The sequence below is a fragment of the Neopsephotus bourkii genome, unplaced genomic scaffold (genome assembly GCF_033783945.1).
Source record: "Neopsephotus bourkii isolate Nb327-2 ecotype Australia unplaced genomic scaffold, CSIRO-AGI_Nbou_v1 NB_1036, whole genome shotgun sequence".
Classification (NCBI taxonomy): Eukaryota; Metazoa; Chordata; class Aves; order Psittaciformes; family Psittacidae; genus Neopsephotus; species Neopsephotus bourkii.
Window position 1 is genome coordinate 2948423 of NW_026901525.1, and position 22161 is coordinate 2970583.

At 48.9% G+C, this 22161-nt stretch overlaps 1 protein-coding gene across 1 annotated transcript in view; it reads left to right on the forward strand.

Annotated features, from left to right (window-relative positions):
- The window catches only part of GRIK3 (glutamate ionotropic receptor kainate type subunit 3), a 101506-nt gene extending 80237 nt beyond the window's left edge, over window positions 1-21269 (forward strand). Inside the window, exons 11-16 of the mRNA XM_061360769.1 lie at window positions 4823-5046; window positions 9624-9742; window positions 12233-12450; window positions 18652-18874; window positions 19107-19357; window positions 20156-21269. Coding sequence (XP_061216753.1) covers window positions 4823-5046; window positions 9624-9742; window positions 12233-12450; window positions 18652-18874; window positions 19107-19357; window positions 20156-20350 — 1230 coding nt within the window. The 3' untranslated portion in view covers window positions 20351-21269. The remainder of the gene's footprint in view (window positions 1-4822; window positions 5047-9623; window positions 9743-12232; window positions 12451-18651; window positions 18875-19106; window positions 19358-20155) is intronic.
- The last annotated feature ends 892 nt before the right edge of the window (window positions 21270-22161 follow it).

Genomic DNA, 22161 nt, shown 5'->3' on the forward strand with positions numbered 1-22161 from the left:
CCTCTCTGATCCAGACATGCTTGGCCAGAGGCAGGAATGCCGTAGGCGAGGATCCTTTGTAAAACTGCTTTGTTTCTAGTCTGACCTGAAGCATAAACAGGAAAAGCAAAAGCAGTCAGAGCAGCTCACAGCATGACCCCAGCTGCCAGGTCCCTGGCATCAGTGGTGGAGCAGGCAGGCTCGTGTGGTCCCATGCAGAAACCCCATCCTGCTGCCTTTCATCTGCTGCTGGCCTTCATCACAAGAATATCCCTGTCTTGAGGCAGCTCCGTTCGTTCCCTGGAGAACCAGAGTCCTTCCTCACAGCAGCTCCTTGTTTGTTGTCACTCTCCCTGGTCACTCCCACTGAGAAGCCTCGAGCAGATGAACCACAAAAGCTGAACTCGCACAGCACTGGCATGTGGGGGGGTTTGGGGCATTCAGGTGACACAGAGATGCTCCTGTGTCCCACATCAGTAACAAACAGGGAAGCTGGCAACCATCAGCTCTCCTTTCATCCATAGTGAGCTGCTATTGATGTTTATTCATAGACATTATCATTGATACAAGCAGAACTAGGCTGTGAGCAGCAGTCCGTCCAGTCTGATTTATAAAGCCGAGCTGTCTGGCAAAATAGCACCTGCAAATCTCCCCTGTTGTCTGTGGGCAGAATCCCATAAAGGCAGCAGAATGAGCCATTCTGGACATTCTGCACAAACTTGTTCACAAATAAAACTTGTCTTGTGCTGAGACAGTGCATATCAAATTCCCATTCAATCTGAAGCCTCATGTGGGAATAAAAGAGGGATGAAAAATAACAGGGTTTCTAATGGAAATCCCTGCCAATGGTAACTATAGAGAAGATGTAATATCTGTCCTTAGGGAGGGTTTATGACAGTTGATTTAACACCTTCACAATAAGTGGGCATTTATTGACAGTAAATTCTGGCAGAAATACATATTGCATCACATTGCCATTAATGTTCCTGCACTGGTTTATTTCAAGTGAGGTGAACTGGGGATTCATTTGGAAGCCACTGGGCCTGGAACAGGGGAAAAAGAACTTCTCTGGGTGAAGCGTTCTTCGCTTCTGTTTTAGACACTGCAGGAACTCCTGTGAGTGATGGAAGTGAGCATTGGGTGCCCCAAGTTCTCTGCTTGCCTCTTCAGGTGGCTCTGGACCTGCCTTTCCCTCCCCATGGCTTGTTCACCCACCAGTAATTCATAGGACAGGGCTTGTCTCTAAGGATATGACTGTTCTCCCTGGGATCCTGCAGCCTCTGGCATCCCTTAGGCACAATTAATGGCAGTTCCCCTTCTGAAGAACTTCTTGAGAGAAAAGATTACAAGAGGTCATCAAGGTCCTCATTTCTCCTCTTCAGCTTACAGCTCGGTTGTCCCTGTGACATCTGTTCTTAATTCACCACTGATATTAACTAAATTCATTGACAGGAATGATGTCTAAAATAGGAATGAAACTGTAGGAGCAGCCATTAAAAGCTGAAGTCAGACCATTAACAGTGACCCCCGGATGCTGCCGGGCACAACCCTGCTCTCCTCGAGCATCACTTCTCACACTGAGTGTTTTCCTGTCCCTGGCCAGCGGGAGGGGAGGGATGTGGGCACAGGGCACCCAGCACAGCGCTCTGATCCCCTGTCACCCCCCAGTGCTGCAGGATCTGTGCCCATGGGGGTTGGATGAGGGCTCCACTGCAAGGAGAGGTGCGGAAGGATGCAGGAGTGATGCCAGCATGAAGCAGAGCCGTGGGGGTGCAGGAGCATGAGGCAGCACCTGAGCAAGAGGGGCAGAGATGGGCCCTGAGGTGGGGCAGTGGTGAGGGATGACAGTGTTGATGCTGCAACCAGATACCTGAATAACAATTAAATAAGTAAAATATGCACTATTTCTGTCTCTCAGGCAACACACGTGTAATTAGTTTATGTAAATACCTAGCTCAGATTGGCAAAATAAGCGCAGAAGCAGCTTCTTGTCTGGAATCAGTATTGATCTTGGTGCTGATGCTATGGGAGCTCTGCTGTCACACACAGTTTTCCTCTGGTGGAGGCTAGATCCTGCAGGGCTCCCACAGTGACTGTGGCTGTGCAGGAGCTGCTCTGACCCATTCATGTGATAACTGAGAACCTGAAGATAAGACTCGGCACTTCCTGATAAAAACCAAATCTCTGTGCAGAGGATATGATCCCCCATCCACTGAATGCCCGGTAACTCGCATCACTTCCACCCGAGTGAAAATGCTGTAACCCAGGGTGGATAAGGAGATCCAAACCCTTCCAGGTGTGTTAGAGAAGTGTCTGCCTTGGCAAAATTCATCTTTTTGGCCTCAATTCAGCAGAACACTTAAGAACACACATAAGGTGTGCAAGCCCAGTAAAACAGAAGCATGTGCTTAAGTGGTTTTACTGGACAAGGGCCTTTAAGCCTCTGGCACTTGCTATAATTCCTCATTTTAACTAAACCCCATATTCCTGTGCAAGAGCGTAAAAGCTGGGGCTGAGTGAAGGAACCAGTCAGGGCCCGGTAATTGACTTCCCAGTTTGTAATGTCAGAGCACGACAAATGAAAGCTTCGCCCTTGGTGGGGCTTGATTTAGATCCTCTCAGTCAGCAAACCCTTAATTAGAGGCCACCTTCAGAAGAAATCTGCATTGATAAAAGGGTACCGAAGTGCAGCCCTGCATTACCTGTAATAGCTCAGGAGACCACTCCAGCCCGGGCTCCCTAACTCATGCTCCCTTCTGATGGGGTGTGACATTTACTGCCAAGGACACGGGGCTGTGATCAAATCAGAGGAGCTGCTGAAATGACGCAGTCAAATTTGATTGCTGCACTAAAAGCACTTTTGATGCTTGGGCCTCCATGCAGATTCCCCTCTCTTCATTCTCTGTGCTAAAGCATCAACTCCTGGCTGTTAGTTAGCCTGCTCTATCGCTGACAAATGTGGCTTGGGAGCTCTCAGCCAGGCAGCTGCTCGCCGGCACTGACCGCAGCACTGCTCATTTGTGTCCTCCTCCAGAAAAATCCATCGCCAAACCCTTCATTACCTCCTTCGGTTTTCCCTGGTGAGTCAGGACACCCACACAGGAGCGATGGAGGAGCTAAAATCCTGCCTTTTCTTTTGCCATTTCTGCCTTGTGACACACGTGTGCCGTTAACGGGGGGAGAGCAGCCGAGGCATCTGCTGGTACCTAGGATATGGGCTCTGCATCCCACCTCCATCCAGCCTGTGCACTGCAGAACCCATCATCCTGCAGAGTCCATCGGTGCCCCCACAGTCATAGCTGGCACAAAAGGGCTCGTTGGGAAAATACTGTTCCCATTTTCCCTAAGTTTTGGCAAAAGCAGTGATGGAAGCAGACGCTTTTTGCACCAAGCTGGTTTAAGGTGTATTTCCATTGGGGAAGTGAGAGGGAAGGGAACCAACCAGGGCTCAGCCGAGGAACCATGTTACAAAATACACATCACTTTTACCCTTGTGACAGAATTCCTGAAACTCTTTTGTTCAGGACCTTTAAAGCCACATACTTTGGAGAGGAACCCCTTTTCCTGCACACACACACATCTGTAGGGGATAAAAGCTCATAGAGGAACTCCTCCTACAGAAAAAAAGCTCCAATTCCTGTATTTCTAAATATTGCACTAAGTTTCATCACAGATTTGCTGGGTTAAACGAGACCATTCCCTGGCCATCCTCCATAACTCAGGCCATGGATCTTCACTGGTTTCTATAGTGAACCCATAGTTTCTGTTGGAGTAAAGCATGTTTTAGCAAGACAGCTAATATTGACTTAAGGTTTGCAGGTAATGACAAATCCACGGTAGCTCTTGGCAGTTATCACACATGGATAATTGAGAGTGCTAATTTTCAGAACCAGCTGTTCAATAGACCTTGTATGGGAATGCCAGGCAATGGGCGCTGCTCAACTCCAGCATCATTTATGTGCCTGCATTTCCCTGGAAGCCGAAGATACTGAAAAAGGTTTGCAAACCCCAAGCAATGCAGCTGCCACTGAGGTAGCCTTGGTTGTATTTAGTTAAGGTGTTTTTTAAGGACCTGGTGAGAGGAATGAACGCAGCTCTGTACAACAAAGTTAGCCATGGCCTAGCACTGCATTTAGCATAGAAATGATTGAATAACAGACAGAAACAGAAGCCAGACATGAAGTCAGGATGCAGAATGTGTTCAGCTGAAACTCCTCATGCATCTCAGACACTTCCAGCATGACAAGCTGTGAAGTCCATCACTGACCAGCAAAGCATCTCCTCGGTGGGTCTGCAGCCATAGGGACAGAAGGCAGATGGAAGGCCAACAGTGTGAGTTTCCTCCTTCCCACCCTACAGCACGGCTTCCTTTCAAGTTGTACCATGATGTGGACTGAGAGGAAAGAAACTGAAGCTTTTACCCCATGCTGCTGCAGTATTACTCCCTGCAAGTGCATTCTGGAGTGGCCTCCCCCTGGGCCTCTCTCCTCTTGCAGCAGCGTTGAAAGGGAAGTCAACAGAAACAGATCATCTCTGCGAACAGTGGGATGTGCACACAGCAAACCCTGCTGTAAGGAGTTGTGTGGCAAGAAACGAGCACAGCGAGGACCACAGATATCTGATACCATTGAGAAACACAATCCTTCCAACTGTTATAGAAGAGCCCATCAAAATAAGCTCACTGCATCTGGGCAAAAGCTGTGGGGACTGTAATGTGTCTCTGCTGTCTGCGGTGTATTTCACTGGTTACCATCAGACAAACGCCTACACAGTGAATGTCATGGAGCAGAATGAGCAAACAGTTCCTAATGCCTTCCTCCTCTCTCCCTCTTGTTGCACACAGAAAGCTGATCTGGCCGTTGCTCCTCTCACCATCACCCATGTTCGGGAGAAGGCCATAGACTTCTCCAAGCCCTTCATGACACTGGGGGTCAGCATCTTGTACCGCAAGCCCAACGGGACCAACCCCAGCGTGTTCTCCTTCCTCAACCCCCTGTCTCCTGACATCTGGATGTACATCCTCCTCGCCTACCTGGGGGTCAGCTGCGTGCTGTTCGTCATAGCCAGGTAAGGGGATGCACCAAAACCCAAGTGCCACCACACCACATCTCCTGCCATGCCACAAGCTGCCCTCCCCATTCTCAGATCCACTTTGCTGCCTGGTGTGTTAAACCTGGCTTGTTAATGAAATGCCTTTTGGTCCATCACCCAAAGCAGGCTGTGCTCTCAGCCAGGGATGCTCCTAAGTACCAGGCTCCCCTACCCTGTGCTCTTTGGAACCTGCATCTCAGGTGGTTGTAGAGGTGGTGCAAGCTCCATGGTGACAATCAAAGATGAGCTATCCACAGGGGAAATTTGTTTCCATCTTTGCTAGCAAAAGCCTGCTTTCTATCCCTTTTACTGCTTTACCAGACTAAATGCTTGTGTTTGTTTGCTTTATTACCATAAGCCGCTCTCGCTGTGTCAGGGCAGGCAGCTCCACACATTTAACAGACTTCTAGGAGGAAAGAATTTTAAATGCACGCTCTTTTATGGGTTTAGAAATGTTGTTGCCTCTCCATTTCATTAGCACCTCCCTGGCATAATGGAGGGTTATTGTCCTCTTCTCCATCATTCTCGTTCATGCTCCTGTCAGGTCGCTTCTCACCCAGCCTCCACGCTGGGTCCTGCAGCACGTCCGGGTCCTGCCCCTAAACCCTCCACCAGCAAAGCTCCCACAAACCCTTCCCTACATCAAGAGAATGGAGAACCCGTTGCTACAGATCAGACAATGTGTCTGTTTACAAAATTAATACGCATCTAATTAGCATGTTTAAACCCCCTATATTTAAAAGAAGAATTAGCATAGATTTGCATGTGTTATTAATTTCACAGAGCCTTTGATGAGGCGCACAGACCAGGGCTGCTCCCAAGAGCTGATTCCACCTTTTCAAACCAGAACAAAGCCCTCACCTCCCTGGCCATGCACAGCCCTTGCTTAAATACTGTGCCCAAGGAAAGTTCCTAAGGACAACCTCCACTTGGACACTGGTTTCCCCTTTCTTCCAGTTCAAGTTATGCCAGCAATGCCTTCAGAGCCCTCCCTGTTCACCCCACACCTTGGACTGGGCACTATGGGCAGAGCCCAAGGGGCTGCTGTGAGGAGCTTTCCTCAGAGCATTCCTCCAAACCAGCTCCTATCTGATCCACTGACATCACATATTCAAAAAGATTAAATGGAAACTGCAGCAACCAGAATCCATTAACCCTCATGTTAAAACAAATCTGCAATTTTCAGCATCCCTCAGGTCCCCAGCAGCATTTAGAGATGATTTCACTGCGTTAATATCCTAATTACACATAACAGCAGTTGTCAAAGTAAACTCGGCTCAGCAGGAAGCATTAGTGCTCCAAACCACCCAGGATGGCAAAGCCGTCTAACCAAAGGCCAGGTTGGATGGGGCTTGGAGCATCCTGCTCTAGTGGAAGGTGTCCCTGCCCATGGCAGGGGTTGGAACTGGATGAGCTTTATGGTCCTTTCCAACCCAAACCAGGCTGGGATGCTGTGATTTTATAAGAGGACAAGAGCCATGCTGCCATTACCACATCTCTCCAGCTTCCCACCAGCTCTGCCCCACAGACAGCCCCAGCCGGATGCAGGTAGTGCCTGGGACACAGTGACTCTGTATTGCCCCATCTGAAGCCCTGGGAAGACACTGGGGGCCTGCAGGGGGGCAGGATGAGGTGCTCAGCAATTGCTTTGTGTCATAGAAAGAACCAGATGCTCTCAGCAGGAAAAGATCCTCATCTGGGAGAATGAACCCGAGGTAATTACGAAAAGGGAAAATATTGCCATGACTGATAGAACTCCTTCACTTTCTGTCTCTGTTAGCCATGCAGAACACAGCTAGATGGGTTCTGCTGCCATAATGCCTTTGGCTTTAATGCCCTAAAGTATTAGACTGCTTGTGCGGCTTGGAGTGACAATTCAAATACAATTTTACCTTTATGAGCTTATTTTTCCCAAGCCGTATGATGGCCAAATCCAGCTCAAATGGTCCCATTTTGAAAGCATGTTAAATGGGCAAATTGTAGCTGCACATAAAATTCATTGCAGTAAATATGGAGGAAAGGTTGAAGGAAATGAAAACACCTTCTAGACATCACCTTGTACATAATGGGATATCTCTATGCTGTGTTCAGAGAGCAGCCTCGGGCCCTCAAGCACCCAACTGGGTCCCAGCCTCATGTGGCTGATGTTGAGAGATAAAAACCTGAAGAACGTGGGTTTAGTCTCTTGTTTTGTGCTGAAACGACCTGAAACAAACCTCATAATCCCCCTATATCCTAGCAGTTATGATGTAATAAGAGAGGTTTTTCCCTGTCAGGCTATTTTTTGGCTGAAATTGAACCTCCAAGATATTGCAATTACAGGGTTTTGTCACGTTTTGCTCCTGACATTGCCTCTGTCTTCCTCTACTTTCAAAGAACACCAAGTGTTCGGTGTAATTAAGGTTCTGCAAGAATGATCTTTTAACACATGGAGATGGAAAGCAAGAGATTTCATGGGGAAAATACTTACTGCATTCAGAAGTAATGGAAACAGGATCTGCTTCTGACCCCGGCAAGGCCTCTAAAATCCAATTCTCAGAAGAAAACCACAATCAAAATAGCAAAGCCTTAATTCAGAGATGTGAGGCTCCTGAACTAGGCACCAGAGCCCTCTGCTGATGCTATAACCATAGGTCAATGCCACTTAAAACAACTTAGGGACTATTTAGAGTCCAGCAAAGGATGTATTTGATCCATTTCCCCTTTTAATCAGTCTTTCTTAGTTATTGATGGAGCCTCTCCTCGTGCCCCCCCAGTCCCCAAAGAGCCATAAGCGCTTGCAATGTATAAGGCTTCGTGTGGGTAATTTGTCTGGTGAGTGGTTGCAAGTGGACTGTGGAGGGGTTGATGTGAATTGTCACCAGCCTTAGACTGACACAGCCTCCAAAGCAATGCTGATCACCCCTGGGCACCCCACGGGGCAGGGGCTTGAATATTCATCCATAAGGAATTTCCCTGGAGATGCAATTTTTACTCCAAAGTCTTTTGTGTCAGGTCTTTAAAACCTCTTTGAAACGCTCCCATTTCCCTGCCAAAAGGCCAAGAAGAGACGAGAATAAAATCCTGGGGTTTGATGAAATACTTCTCAGCCCCTGTTCCGCACCTGAGGGAAGAGGTGAATCCTGAGCAGCCCCCATTTATTATGGCTCCAGCTGTATGGGGTCAATGAGCCCCGCTCACTCTTTCCTTCATTACCCCTCTGCTTCCACTAATGGCCCTGCTCACTTTCAAGCACTGAAGGCTCTGTCACTGCTTAGTGGCTTTCTCTATAATCTGAGCAGCACCGGTAGGTTTTCACTCAGAGACCTTGAAGTTCTTCCCCGTGTCATCTTGCCAGGCTCATTTGATCTCAGCAATTCCCGCTCCATTTCATATTCCATCATTGGCAGCCCAAGAAAGTTTTCATCTGATTCTCAAGCTCTGGTTTAATTCAACAGCAAAGGCTTTGGTGCCATCCTTCATCCACCCCCTGCATAAATTCAGAGCAGGTTTCAAGGAGCAGGCAGTGTGTAAAGCTCAGCCTGATTCTTGGTTTTCCCTTCTGATTTTCTCTTATTGAAAAACCAGAGGGAGGGGAGCAGTTAAAGGAATAAGGAGGATTTTTGGGGTGCAGCCAGAACAAGGCCTCGGGTCTGCACTCTGGAAGCTCAGAGCAGGCAGTGGCCCCTGCTGCAGGAAGGCACAATAAGAGATGAGGAAAAGAGAGGTCCTTAAACTGTATCTTGTGCAAAATAGAGGCAAACAATGGGACATGAGTACTTAGAATAAGCTTTTTTAAATCAAAAGAAGTCATAGCATGATAAAATCATAGCATCCCAGCCGGTTTGGGTTGGAAGGGACCTTAAAGCTCATCCAGCTCCAACCCCTGCCATGGACAGGGACCCCTTCCACTGGAGCAGCTTGCTCCAAGCCCCTGTGTCCAACCTGGCCTTGAGCACTGCCAGGGATGGGGCAGCCACAGCTTCTCTGGGCACCCTGTGCCAGCGCCTCAGCACCCTCACAGGGATGCAGTCCTGTGTGTTAGACCTCATCCATCTCCCATGGTGGGATGTTGCTGCTCTCTGTCCTGCTTGGTTCAGGTACATGGGGATGGCAGCTCCAAATCCAGCCAACTGTCTGACTGAAGGCGCCATGAGACTGATCCATAAGACTTCTCCTTGGGCAGCAGCACATTTGGCAGAGAATCACACAGAGAAATATCTAATGGAAACTGGGCTGGGCTTTGAGCAAGGGCTGTTGTGAAGCTGCAGGGATTTCAGGAGGAAGCAGAGATGATAATTAATGCCTGGTTCTAAAGCAATTACACCAATTATGTTTTTAATTTAATCTCTGCAAAATTTGGGACTCTTAGAAAATGTAAATAAACAGCTTTAAAAACATTAACGTCTCTCCTGTTGAGCACATCCTGGCTAAGAGAGCTGTGCACAAAGCAGGGGTCAGCATGCCCCCACAGCAGCATCACATGCATTAAGGCTCTTTTGTTCCTGTTCTGTTAGAGTCTTGTCATGCTGCATCCCAACTAACAAGCTCTCGCTTTCCATGTGCCGCCATAGGTTCAGCCCATACGAGTGGTACGACGCCCATCCCTGCAACCCAGGATCGGACATCGTGGAGAACAACTTCACCCTGTTGAACAGCTTCTGGTTTGGGATGGGAGCGCTCATGCAGCAGGGTAAGGTCTGCTCACAGACCCACAGGCAGTGGGTGAAGTGTGGGAGAGGGGAGGCATCTTTCCTCCTGCACCTACTGGCATCCACCATGCAGGACACACTGGGTGCCTGCTGCCCCTGATGCATCGAAGCACCAAAGGGACCTGCTCCCTGAGGGGTCCTGGGGCCTGGGCCAGCAAAGGGCTGATGAGACAATATCTCCTGTGGTTATTGCCTCATTAGCTGTGATCTGTGCTTCAGCAGCTCCTGGTGGCTGCATTTGTTATCAGCCCCTTCCTTTGAACTTCACCTCCATGCAGACACCTCTGCACCCTGCCTGCAACAGGGATGAAGGAACGGAGGGGGATGCGTGCCAAAGCTGAGCCCTGTCTGGAGCACCCCAGGACATGGTCCAGGGGCTTTACGCCAAGAGAACCATCTGGATTTTCCTGTGTCAGAACAAGCTTTTCCTTTAGTCTTTATTTCTGGCACCTGCCTCTATTTGCACTTTCACGTCCTGCGGGGCAGAGCCCCATCCTGCCAGCTCAGACACATCACCAGCCCCATGAGCTGCAGGTGGCTGCCAGCACCCCCGTGCCACCACACAGCAATCATCACCGTTAATGAAGCGTGCACGCTCTGGCAGGTGCCATCTGGAGGCTCCGTGATGGAGCAGCGGCGGGTTCACACGTGTGCTGCTGCTGGGGTGCACAGAGGAGCATCCATGGACCATGCCCTGAGGAGGAGCACTGCCTTCATCATCTCCCTCAGCTGCTTAATTCACCAAACTAGGCAGCATCCCACAGATTCTGTAAATCCCTATTCCTGATAATTCAATTTGTTTAATGTCAGGATCTTTGTCCTGGCTTGCTCTGCTTTAAATGAACTCTTTCAGAAGAGAAGGCATCTTGCCCTCTGGTCTGCCTCCATTTTTATCCTCATCTGATCATTCTGCACACTGTGAAATGGCCTAAAAGCCCCTCCAACACAGGGCAGAGAGGATGGCGAGGAGCTCCTCTGGGCAGCTCAGCCCAGCAGCCACCACGTGCGAGACAGAATGCTTTCTATTCTACTGGTGCACCCATCGACATTGACAGGGACCTTAGAAATGGGATATGGATGGGATTACATTCATATCTGTGGGTGGAATAGAGCAAATGGAATATATAGAGATGGAATGAACAGAGTAAATCAGTTAGGAAGACAGCAGAGGGGGAACTTGCGAGCAGCTCTGAAAGAAGGAATGAAATTCAGCTGTAATCTAATTGTAGAAAATCCAGGAATAGAAATAAGTGGAAAATGTCAAACAATTGTCACACTTTAATTTACCATGTATCAGTAGTTATTCCCAGAGAGCAAAAGAACCCCAGCACTAGCTTGGTGGCATGTGCAGTGCTGCTGCTCCGCGCTCCTCCTGCTGCCGCAGCGGGTAATAGAGATTCTTCCCAGCTCTCACTGCCCTGATGGCCAGTGACAGTTCCCAGCAAGATGGTTTAGCAGGATGAATCACCTTCTTATCAGCAGCTGATAAATGAAAGGAGCTGAATTCCTTTTAACTCTGCTCTGCGTCTAAGAAGAAAAAGATTTCAAAGCTGGACTGATGTCGCACCGCCCGATGCATCAAAGGGCAGGAGATGGAATGGGAAAGAAGCAGGATGTTGAGAAGAACCGAAGCAGGATCTTGAGAACCGAAGCAGCCCTCGGTATCCAAGGCTCCTCTGCTTCCTGGTGCCTCCTTGCTGCACTCAGAGAGGAGAAAAGCCACACTCCATGCTACGCTTTGATGCCTCACTGCTTAAAATGGCTTTGCAAAGTGCAGTCTTTGCTGCAGATTCCAGGTTGGATGTATCCTCTGAACACAGCCATTTCAAACCCAAAGCTCTTTCCTAGCTTTAAAAGGTGTCTTGGGCAATTACGAAAATAGCACAACCCATTTAGTCCTTCACATCTGCTCAGTAAAAGTCATTCCAGACCAGTTACAACTTTTATGCTATAGCATCTCCTGCTTCCCCACTTCTAACTGGCATTCAAAGTACTGGACCCTGATAGTTCCTTCCTCCTGTTTGATTTTGTTTTAAACCTTATGTATTTGAACACACTCCCTGGAGAGAGGCTTTGAAGAGGAATCCATAGGAAAGCAAAGTCCTTTTTAAATGGCACAACAAAACACTCATCAAAGTCCACAAATCACTGGCTATTTAAATCTCATCCAAGCAGCCTGGTTAATCACTTCACTTGGAATATTGCCTGTACATTGGGCACTGCATGAGGGCAGCAGTGAAGGGAAAGGGGTTCTACACAAACCCCACTGATTCCATTGAATGCAACATGTCGGGATCATTTGCCTCAAAACCAGTTGGCTTCAATTGCATAGCTGGTACAGTTCTGACAGTGAAACCTAATCCTTTCTATACACAGATCTATTTATGCAATGTGTATATGTATATATAAAATGGGTTCTTTCTCTCACTGTTACCTCTTTCTTCCTTCTCCTTTTCCCCCTCCCACCCCAGGCTCGGAGCTGATGCCCAAAGCACTGTCTACACGGATCATTGGTGGCATATGGTGGTTCTTCACCCTCATTATCATCTCGTCCTACACGGCCAACCTTGCTGCCTTCCTGACAGTGGAGAGGATGGAGTCCCCCATTGACTCGGCAGATGACTTGGCAAAGCAGACAAAAATAGAGTATGGAGCAGTGAAGGATGGAGCTACCATGACCTTCTTCAAGGTGAGACCAGGCAGATGCAACGCTCCCAGACCAATGGGAGTGAGAATAAAGAACAAAGGACAAAAACCCTCCTAAGCCACCGCTGCTTCTCCTTAGAGGAGGTTGCTTCAGCCTCGCATCCTTGGCAGGACTTTGACAGTTTAGCTCACAGAGGTTCCACAGAGCCCTTGAGGCTGCCCCAACCAGCCTCCAGGGACAGAGGAGACAGCAAATGAAACCTAAAGCTGGCCAGATGTTGCAGTGTACCCTCCCCAACCAGTATTTCTTATAGCTGAAATACCTTTCTTATCCTTCAGGTACTCACATTAGCGTAGTCAAGTTTTATGAACCTCTGAAACTCAGTGCAAGGTAACACCACCGATGCATCAGACCCAAATCACATTAATTTCTTCTCTTTAAAGCATAATTAATTTCAGGAGTCAGCCAACACTGCAGAGGAGGCTGCTAAGAACGTTCATATTTCACTATTGCCTCCAAAATGGAAAGAAACCCAGAGACTTGAAAAGACTTTCAAAACCACAGCTGGCCTGTAAAAACACTTCAGGAAAAAGAGAGAGAATAAAGGAATAGAAATGAGGGTGATTAATCTAAGGGATGATCACGCTGGCTTGGAGGAGAATGTAAATGCATGATGTACTCAAAAAGCTGTGTGCCGAGGCAAGGTTTGGAGTGGGGCTCCCATGGGAGCACAGGCAGAGCTGGGCTGGCTGTAGCACCCATGGATGCCAATGCTCTCCCTGGGGGCTGTGGCAGCAAGGCAAGAGGAGCACTGGCAGAGCAGAGCCTGTAGTGTAGGAATAGGGCTGATCCCTCCCCTGCTCATCCTAATGCAGAAGGAAATATATGGGCCAGAGCGTGGCAAAGAGTTCATGCTTTAAAAAGCAGGTTGTGCCTGGAATAGTGCAGTGATTTGAATAGAGCCAGTGTAAGGCAGCGAGACGGGGCCGTCAGCAGTTTAATTGCCAAGACTCGTTAAAGGAAACCCATGTGCTGAATTTTAATAACCAGGAACAGCAGTGTTCTTCTGCAGCTTCTCTTGGTTAAGGAGCCACTGTGCTCCCTGAACCTCCACTCTGAGAGGCAGCAATGCAGGTTGATGAGGAAACATGGAGGATATGATTTGGTTTGAGCCACGATTCATGCTGGGAAATGACAACGTGGCTCTGAATAGCAAGTTCCTGCAGGTCACTTTGCTTTCTGCAGTGGAGCTGGTGCATGCGGTTTTGTCTTTGGCATGGTCAGGTGCGTTGTGTTCCGTCCAAAAGCAATAGAAACCTACAACAGCTCTCAGGAAAGACAGGCTTTTACTGATGTGTTTTAACTGCTCGTTCCAATCAGAGTTTTATATGGGAATAAAAGGAAACAGCCTTTTTTAGAAATCATCAAGGACATAGTATATTTACTGCTTCATATCATTATCCATCAGAATCATTCCTCAGGCTTCTAATGGGCATCTGGCAGGGTTTACTGATGCAGTGTGTTTGCCTTTTCCTTTTATTATCCGTGTTGTTTGGAGATGAATCCTCAGGGATGTCCCTTCTGAGAAGCGTTTTGACTGGTGGAGCAGTGAGAGCATCATGCAGGATGTTCACTGGTCCCCATGCACAGAGGGATACAGGGGAGGCTGAATTCCTCCCACCCCTCAACAAGGTCTTTGCCAAATGGCCGGGCTGCGTTACAGCAGCTCTGCAGTGCCACCTTCATGGGGACATTCTCGAACAGCACAAAGCTCTGGGGGAGAGAGCAACGAGCATCCCAATGTCTGCTGAGGATCCGCATCTCCTTGGATGGGTGGGATCAAAGGAATGGCAAACAAGGCTTCACATCACCTCCCTCTGCTCTGCTAAAGAGGGGGTTACCAGCATAGAGAGAGCCCCACAGCTCCTGGAGCTCTGGAGGTCCAGCACTCCCTCCATTTGGTGAACAGACTCACTGCTGGGACAAGAGGCTGATGGCAGCATCCTAACTGGGATCTCACCTCTTTTGTGGCCTACGCACTAGGACTTCATCCAGATTGCTGCCTTATTCCTTGTGGGGCTGTTCTGCAAAGTGGTCCCCCTCACATTAAGAATTCACTCCTCTGCTTCTGCATGTTAAAGAGGCTGCAAACGACATAAACAGATTCCCCCCAAGTCATGGCCCCTTCATCTGTGCCTGCAGCTCTGCACATCACTGCCTTCAGCCAGACCCCACCTGGGTCTGTAGCTCCCCCCCAGCACATGGAGGTCTAACAAAGCAGGACCTTGGGCTGCACAGGGAAAGCACCATCCCAGAAATCATCCTGGGGAGCAGTAGGAAACAGGAGGAAGGAGGCAAATGCCTTGCACGCCATTCCCTGAGCTGATTCCAAACGTACACCAACAGTAGTGGGAGATTTTGACGTCCTGAAAAGAGCCTCAAAGAAGCTATTTGTTCTATTTATTCCCTGGCAAGGCAGATCGAGGTACAGGAATAAACCCAGATCAATTAATTTAGGAAGAGCATCAAGTGTTCATTATAAATCAACCAGAACTCCATCCCATCTTGCAGTGGGTGCTGTCTCTCTGAACAAATGCTGGGTTTAATGTGCAGTGTGGAATACGGGTGTGGAAGTGTGTGTGTGTGTGTACATATATATTCACTTGTACAGAAATGTTAAATCCTCAACAGTAAGTATCTTCAGTTGCTGAAAATCAATTTATTTTTTCATACAGGCTGGAATTGAAAATCTTAAGCCTGAAAGTTACTTTCTTGCCAATTTTGCTGATAAAAAAGCGTATATGTCTTGGCAAGATGCCTTCTAGTGGCTCCTCTAAACTATTCCATTAATTTATTTGGGTGACTGGTCTTGAAGCATTGGTTATTAAAGGCCGCTTCTGAGCTGTGACTCTAAAGAATGAATTCAGAGACGCTCTCAGTGTCATTGCAGTTGCTGCATTCGGAGGGGCTGGTACTCAGCTTTTCATACGTGCATCTCATTTAGCACTAACGCAGGGGTTTAGCCAGAGGACAGAGGATCAGATTCTGATGTTATTTATCCTGACCAACACAAGGAGAGGCTCCGCTCCTATGAAGTGGTGGGAGAGGTGTAAATGGGAGGCAAGACTCCATGGGGTGAGCCGTGATCTACCACCTTTATCAGCAATAATCTCCATCATCCCATACAAAGACCTGTAGGGACAGGACAAGGGGAATGGCTTTAACCTGCCAGAGGGGAGATTGAGAGGAGATCTTAAGAAGTTCTTCTTCTTCTTAAGTTGCAAAATCAAAAGTCAGCAAAATATATGCTCAAAGGAGTCCAGCAAACCAGACCCAATTTATGTGCATTCTTTATGGATTATTAAATCACTGCTAAGATGGTTTTGTGTATTCCTATGGCACGTCCTCAGGTGATGTCACGTGAATTCCCATAAACAAGCAACCACTTCTGCAGTGTGGCTGAAGTGCTCCAGGAGGAGGAAGGGGAGGAAGGAACGTTTCCCCTGATAGGGAATGCACAGTGGTTGAGGTAGGCTGGAGGAGGAGCACCCAGCGCTTGGCAGTCCTTGACTGGTGACAGCCCTCGCAGTGACTGACAGTTGCTGCTGGATTGGACTGGAGCAAATAGCCCAGTCTATCAACCTGCGGGTGCTGTGCTGAGAGTCACAGCGGGGGCATTTCCACTTGGAAAAGGAGTGTTCTTATCTCGTGTTAGCGAAGGGAAAGGCACTAATAGGAAATGAATTCCCAGGGAGGAAGTGGCAGGTTTTAGACTACGGGGACAACCTGAGATTGCTTTGATTGGAGCCATGCTTTGAGCTGCTCCAGGGGCCTGACCTGCCCTCCCTGCAGGAGCCACCCCTACCTTATCTCTGGGAAGATGAGGCTGCTGCCATCAGCAGCACTGTGCTGCTGGGATGCTGCTGAGGGGCTCAGCCCCGTGTTGGCAGCTCTCTGCTGCACCAGGCATGAGCAAGCAGCTCTGGGCCAGGCATGCTCCAGCCAGAGAGGGTCCTTGCCCCACCATGGGTGCCCCCATCCCCTGGCCTTCCTCCTGGCTCCTCCTGCAACTTCAAAACACAATTAAGTCCTTTCAGCTGGTCAAAAGCAGTGATTTAAGAAGAGAAGAGAAAAGTGGTTTTTCTCTTCCAGGGAGCGCTGTCTGATGTAATTTAAGTTGCCCGAAGAGCTACAATGCCTCATGCAAGTCCTATTAGCTTCACTAAATGCAGCCTATTGATTTTTTGCCAGTTTATTTTGCTCTATGCTTTAAACTGGAGAACACTGATGTTGTTTAAGAGCTCTGTGTCAACACCCAAGGAGCATTAAATGCAGGAAGAGCAGGAGAGAAAGGGAGAGCCAGTGAACCCAGAGGCCTTTGATGTGAACTATATAAATGTTAAACAAGTCTTATCAGCAAGCTGAGTGTGCCATTCATTTCAATTACCCATTGTAATGCACAGATATTTAATAATCCTTTTGGAGGCTACATCTCTTGCTGCTCTTTGAGGTTTGATAGATGCCACAAATCTATCTTACAGGCACTGGTCCAGCTTTTCAAGTAAGGGAGATTATCCTGCCTCTTGAATGAAGTTTGCTCCAGCACATCCACTCCTGCACATTCATCAAGTGGATTATAACATGAGGTTTAACTGAGAAGAAATGAGTCCATGGATATTTCAGTCAGGAGTCCACAGGGTTAAACACAGAGGAACAGCCTTTGCCACTGTGCTACCAAAGCAGCTTTGGGGGTGTGAAGCTTTTGCTTAACTTGAAGAAGCTGAATAGAAGGAAGTGGACAGGCAAAGCATTTGAAATAGAAAGCTTTACAAGGGACGTTTTCCTTAGCTAATTTAGCCTTATGCACAGTGGTTTTGCTGGTACATTTTGGGTGATATTGCAAAAATAAGGGGGAAACAGGACAGCAGCAGTTGGGATGGGCTGGGGCTCCATCTCCTGCTTTCTTAGGGAAGGACAGAGACCTGAAAGGAGATAAAGCTTCTGCTGTAGCAACTCCCCTGCAGCTGCAGGTGAGCAGTTACCCTTAGTCAAGGCAAAGCACAAAGACTTTTCAACCCCTCCAACTTATCAGCCAGCTTCAGGCTCTTGCTCAGCAGTGCCGGGGAGGAGGAGGAGGTTTTGGCTGACTAAGCTGCCTCCTGTAGAATAAGAAGGCAAGAAGAGATGTAGGAAAAACAAGAAGTTAGGCAGAAAGGAACGGCACATAAAGGGGCAGACAGCAGCGTGAACACAAGCCTCAACCTCCCACTGCTTTTCCAGAGCTCAGCTGAATGCATGGAGCTGGTGTGATGAGCCTATGGGAACACAGGGACCAGTGAAGGGGAGCCTTCAAGAGAGCTGCTGGGCCTCCCTGGGGACTCTTTCTAGTCTAAACCCAGTCATGCCTTTAGTAACAACCTACCCAGGGACAGCTCAGGAGCTGGTTGTAGATAAATGATGTATGTCAAATATCATGGAAAGACATAGAATAACCATGTTTCTTCTCACCCAACATACTTTGTAAAAGAAGAAAACAACATTACCATGAACAGGAAGCTAGAAAACACCTTCCTCCTATTTTACCAGCATGCCTGCTGATAGTGAAAGAATATCCCTGTTTATTCTTAGCCGTAAGACAATCTTCTTGAATCCTTCTCCGCCTCTGTTTATGTGGTATGTTAAATTCATTTGGCAGTTGCACATATCTCAGAGGAGACATGTTTCCTTGCAATGCTTGAGGAAAGACAAAAATACAATAGAGCGTGTGCGAAAGAGGAAAACATGCCCTCTGAAATGTTCCCTGTCTCCTCTCATTGTGCAGAAACAGGATAAACAAAATCCTGCTTAGGAAGCTAATACATTTAAAGAGATGTGCTGATAGCCTGTCACACGAGCAAGTTCTGAGGGCATCAAGGCAAGGTTTCCCACACCACACTGAAGTGAATGAGGAGTTCAGTTCCAGCTCCAGGATAAGGGCTCAGGAGCAGGGCTGCTTTATGTTGAGTGTGTGCACAACAGGCAGAGGGCTGAACCTTTGCCTCCTGTTATAGCAACACAAAGCCAAATAATGCTGGGCATGAAAGCAGAGAGATAGTTAAGAGGAGGTCAAACTGGTCCTAGTTCCACAGTGCAATCTGTTCTCAGACTGGTATTTGTTAGTATTACTTCCCGACGAGCTACCAGGGTTCAGCAAACACAAGATTAATTCTTATTTTGGGGATGGGGGGGGTGTCATTTTTCCAGAAATCCAAAATTTCCACATTTGAAAAAATGTGGGCTTTCATGAGCAGCAAACCCACGGCACTTGTCAAAAACAACGAGGAAGGGATCCAGCGAACCCTCACGGCGGATTACGCTCTGCTCATGGAGTCGACCACCATCGAGTACATCACCCAGAGGAACTGCAACCTCACTCAGATCGGGGGGCTCATCGACACCAAAGGCTACGGCATTGGGACTCCCATGGGTAAGTGACAGCCATGGGGTTCTGTAGGTACCCGGGGGGGAGCTCATTGCCATGAATACAACAGATATGACTAAAAAAATCCACTCCCAACAGCAAATTCCCAAACACTAAAGCTTATATTGCCTACTGAAGAGAGGCCTGAATGGCCCTGCTTAACCCAGACACATTCCCTACTCTGTGTGTGGTTTTGTCCTACTTTCCCTCTGTGTGTAATGGTGCTCCCCCTCCCCAGGGTCACCGTACAGGGACAAGATCACCATTGCCATCCTCCAGCTCCAGGAGGAGGACAAGCTCCATGTAATGAAGGAGAAGTGGTGGCGGGGGAACGGCTGCCCTGAGGATGAGAACAAGGAGGCCAGTGCCCTGGGCATCCAGAACATCGGTGGGATTTTCATCGTGCTGGCAGCAGGACTGGTGCTGTCCATCTTCGTGGCCATGGTGGAGTTCATCTACAAGCTGCGCAAAACGGCGGAGCGAGAGCAGGTACCGGTTTCCTCCCTTTCCCTGCACCCCTGTTAGCTGCAGTACCTACATTAGTCAGCATCTGTAGGGTCATTCTGAGCCAGCCAACACAGAACTCAGGAAAACACAGACAATTCCCCGGGAAGGACCTTTCTGAGCTGTTAAATCCAATTGCATTGCACATTCCAGGTGTAACACGTACAGTGCAGGAAGTCTCCATCTCTTCTCCCCCCTCAAGGAACCGGTCAGGGTCCACCAGGAAGCCCTATGCTATCTTATCAACTTGTCACAACACTTACACAGCCAGCCCATCCCACCCACAGTGCCTGATTAGTGCTGCTGAAATGGGAGAACTGCTTTCATGGGTTTCCCTCTTGCCTGTCATGGTACAGTAAGTGGAAAAGTGCATTTGTGTGCATGAGCAGAAATCAAAGCAAGCTGCCCACGTGACGGGCCAGATAGATGAAGGAAAACTGCCCGCTAGCAAGCCCAGCAGGATCTGACAGCCCTCTGAATCCCAGCACATAAATCCCCCAAGCCCCCAGCAGGGATCACAGGCACTCCCGGTGCTCCAGCTCTGCCTTTCTGCAGGGTTTAGTGCGTCAAAGGCACTAAAGGGCTTTGGCACTCACCAAAGGAGACAGGGGTCAACCTGATTGACATCCCTGAAGTCCCGCTAAGCACAGCTGATGCCTTAAACGCAGCCTAAACCTCGCGCTTGCCCTCTGCAGAGCCCAGTTTCAGATGCTCCCGCTCCCGGTGGGATTAGCAGGATGCTGTGCCAGGAATAACGGTGGGTTTTGTCCCCGCTCTCCCCAGCGCTCCTTCTGCAGCGCCGTGGCCGATGAGATCCGGCTGTCCCTCACGTGCCAGCGGCGGGTCAAGCACAAGCCCCAGGCACCCGTCATGGTGAAGACGGACGCCGTGATCAACATGCACACGTTCAACGACCGACGGCTGCCAGGGAAGGACAACATGACCTGCAACACTGGACTGACACCCGTGTTTCCCTAGGGAATGGGAACGGGGGGGTGGGAGGGAAGGCAGTGCAGCAGACAAGGCTGGATGCGCTCTAAGTGGGGAAGAAAGGATTAAAAACAAAACAAGAAAAACCCAGAAAATTCAGTTAAAAAGCCTGGTTTGGTTCATTTCAAGAACAAGGTCTTCACCACGCAGCTGCATCCGTCACCGGAGAGAAGCAAGAGCTTCGAAGCACGGACTGGAACGTGGGTCTTGGGGCTTTTTGGGTTTGGTTTTGTTCTTTTTCGTTCTTTTTGTTTTCCATGCTTAGATCCTCCAGGCCTCGCGGAGCCCGACCACGCCACCACGCATCACCCATCACCCCGGAGTCTGATGTTTACATACTGCAAACACACGGAGGCAAAACGGAATTGAGCCAAACTGCCCCTCAGTGGGTAAGGAGGAGCCCCCAGCAAGGCTTCTTTAGCATGGCAATAAAAAGAACCACTCTGATAGGTGCAGCGTGAGCAGCCGTCTGTGCGAGCATCTATTCCACACTGTCACACAGCACACTTAGGATCTGTTGGCCAGGAAAGGGAAAGGTGTCTGGGAAGCACCGTGATGGTCAAGGCATCTTCTCTTGAAGCAGCTCATGGTGGTGGCCCTTTGCCTCAGGGCTGACCATCTGCATGGGGATGCGGTGGGAGAAGACAACGCACACGTTCATCACTCGATCCAAGGGAGCTGACTGCAAAGGGGCGAGTAAGCCTGAATGGAGCCGAACCCCTGGCCAGGGATGGGACAGCGCGGGAGCTGCTGCCATCTCCAAGTGACAGCAGCCATATACCCCCCATCCAGCGTGGCACCGTGATTGCCAGGTCCTCAGCTCCTTCACTCTTCCCACAAAGCTCACTCCTTCCTACAAAGAAGCATGGGAAGCAGCTGAGTCCACAGGATTCAGCAGCAGCAGGAGCAGAGCCAAACAGCATCGATTTCACACTCGGACCAGGAGAGGACTGTGCATCTGGTTGAGGACTAAACGCTCCCCATGGTATGAGACACCTGAAAGACCAAGCCTCAGGCTGCAGGGCTTGGGACAAGCAGCACTGTGTGAGCCAAACCTGACCCCCTCTCGCTGTGCCCAGTGAGCAGCAGCCCCACAGGCAGCATCTCCATGTGATTTAAGCAAATGCACACTAAAATGCTTTCAAGAAACCTTCCAGGGACTGTGTTCTTGACCCAGGTCCTGCAGCTGAATTTGGCCACAACTACCAAAGACCCCTCTTCTGACCTAAAGTAATGCTCAAGTAGCTTCACTCGGCTCCATCCCTCCATGGGGAGCCAGTGGGACTCACTGCAGATGCATTTGCAAATTGGAACAGCAATGGCTTTGCCTGTTGCCACCCAAAACATCACACAAAGTATCATAAAGGTGCTTAAAAGCTCTGATTTCAACACTGGTAGTGAAGCAAACAGCAACCTCCCCACCTAAACCTTGGGTTGGAGGGAAGAGAGAGCAGCAATGGAGCATCCCTTGCATGATCTCTGCATCCCAAACCATTGTCCTCGGAGCTCTGAGGTGCTGAAGTGACCCACTTTGCCCTCCCCTACCTGCAAAGCCCGCCTGGAAAGTTCATCCTCGCCCAAAGGAACAAACCTGTTTATAGCTGATTTCAGGCTGGTTTTTCCCCACCTCTTTCTATTTCAGGCTGTTAGAAAATTATCTGTGGAGCTGATCAGAGTTAGCTCAAGGGGAGATAGCTGCTCCCCCGCCCCACCGCAGAGCAGCATTTGTCCTCATTTCACTCTTTCTGTGATGAAAAGCAGCAGCATAGTGACCCGAAACAAAAAAAAAGGTAATGTGT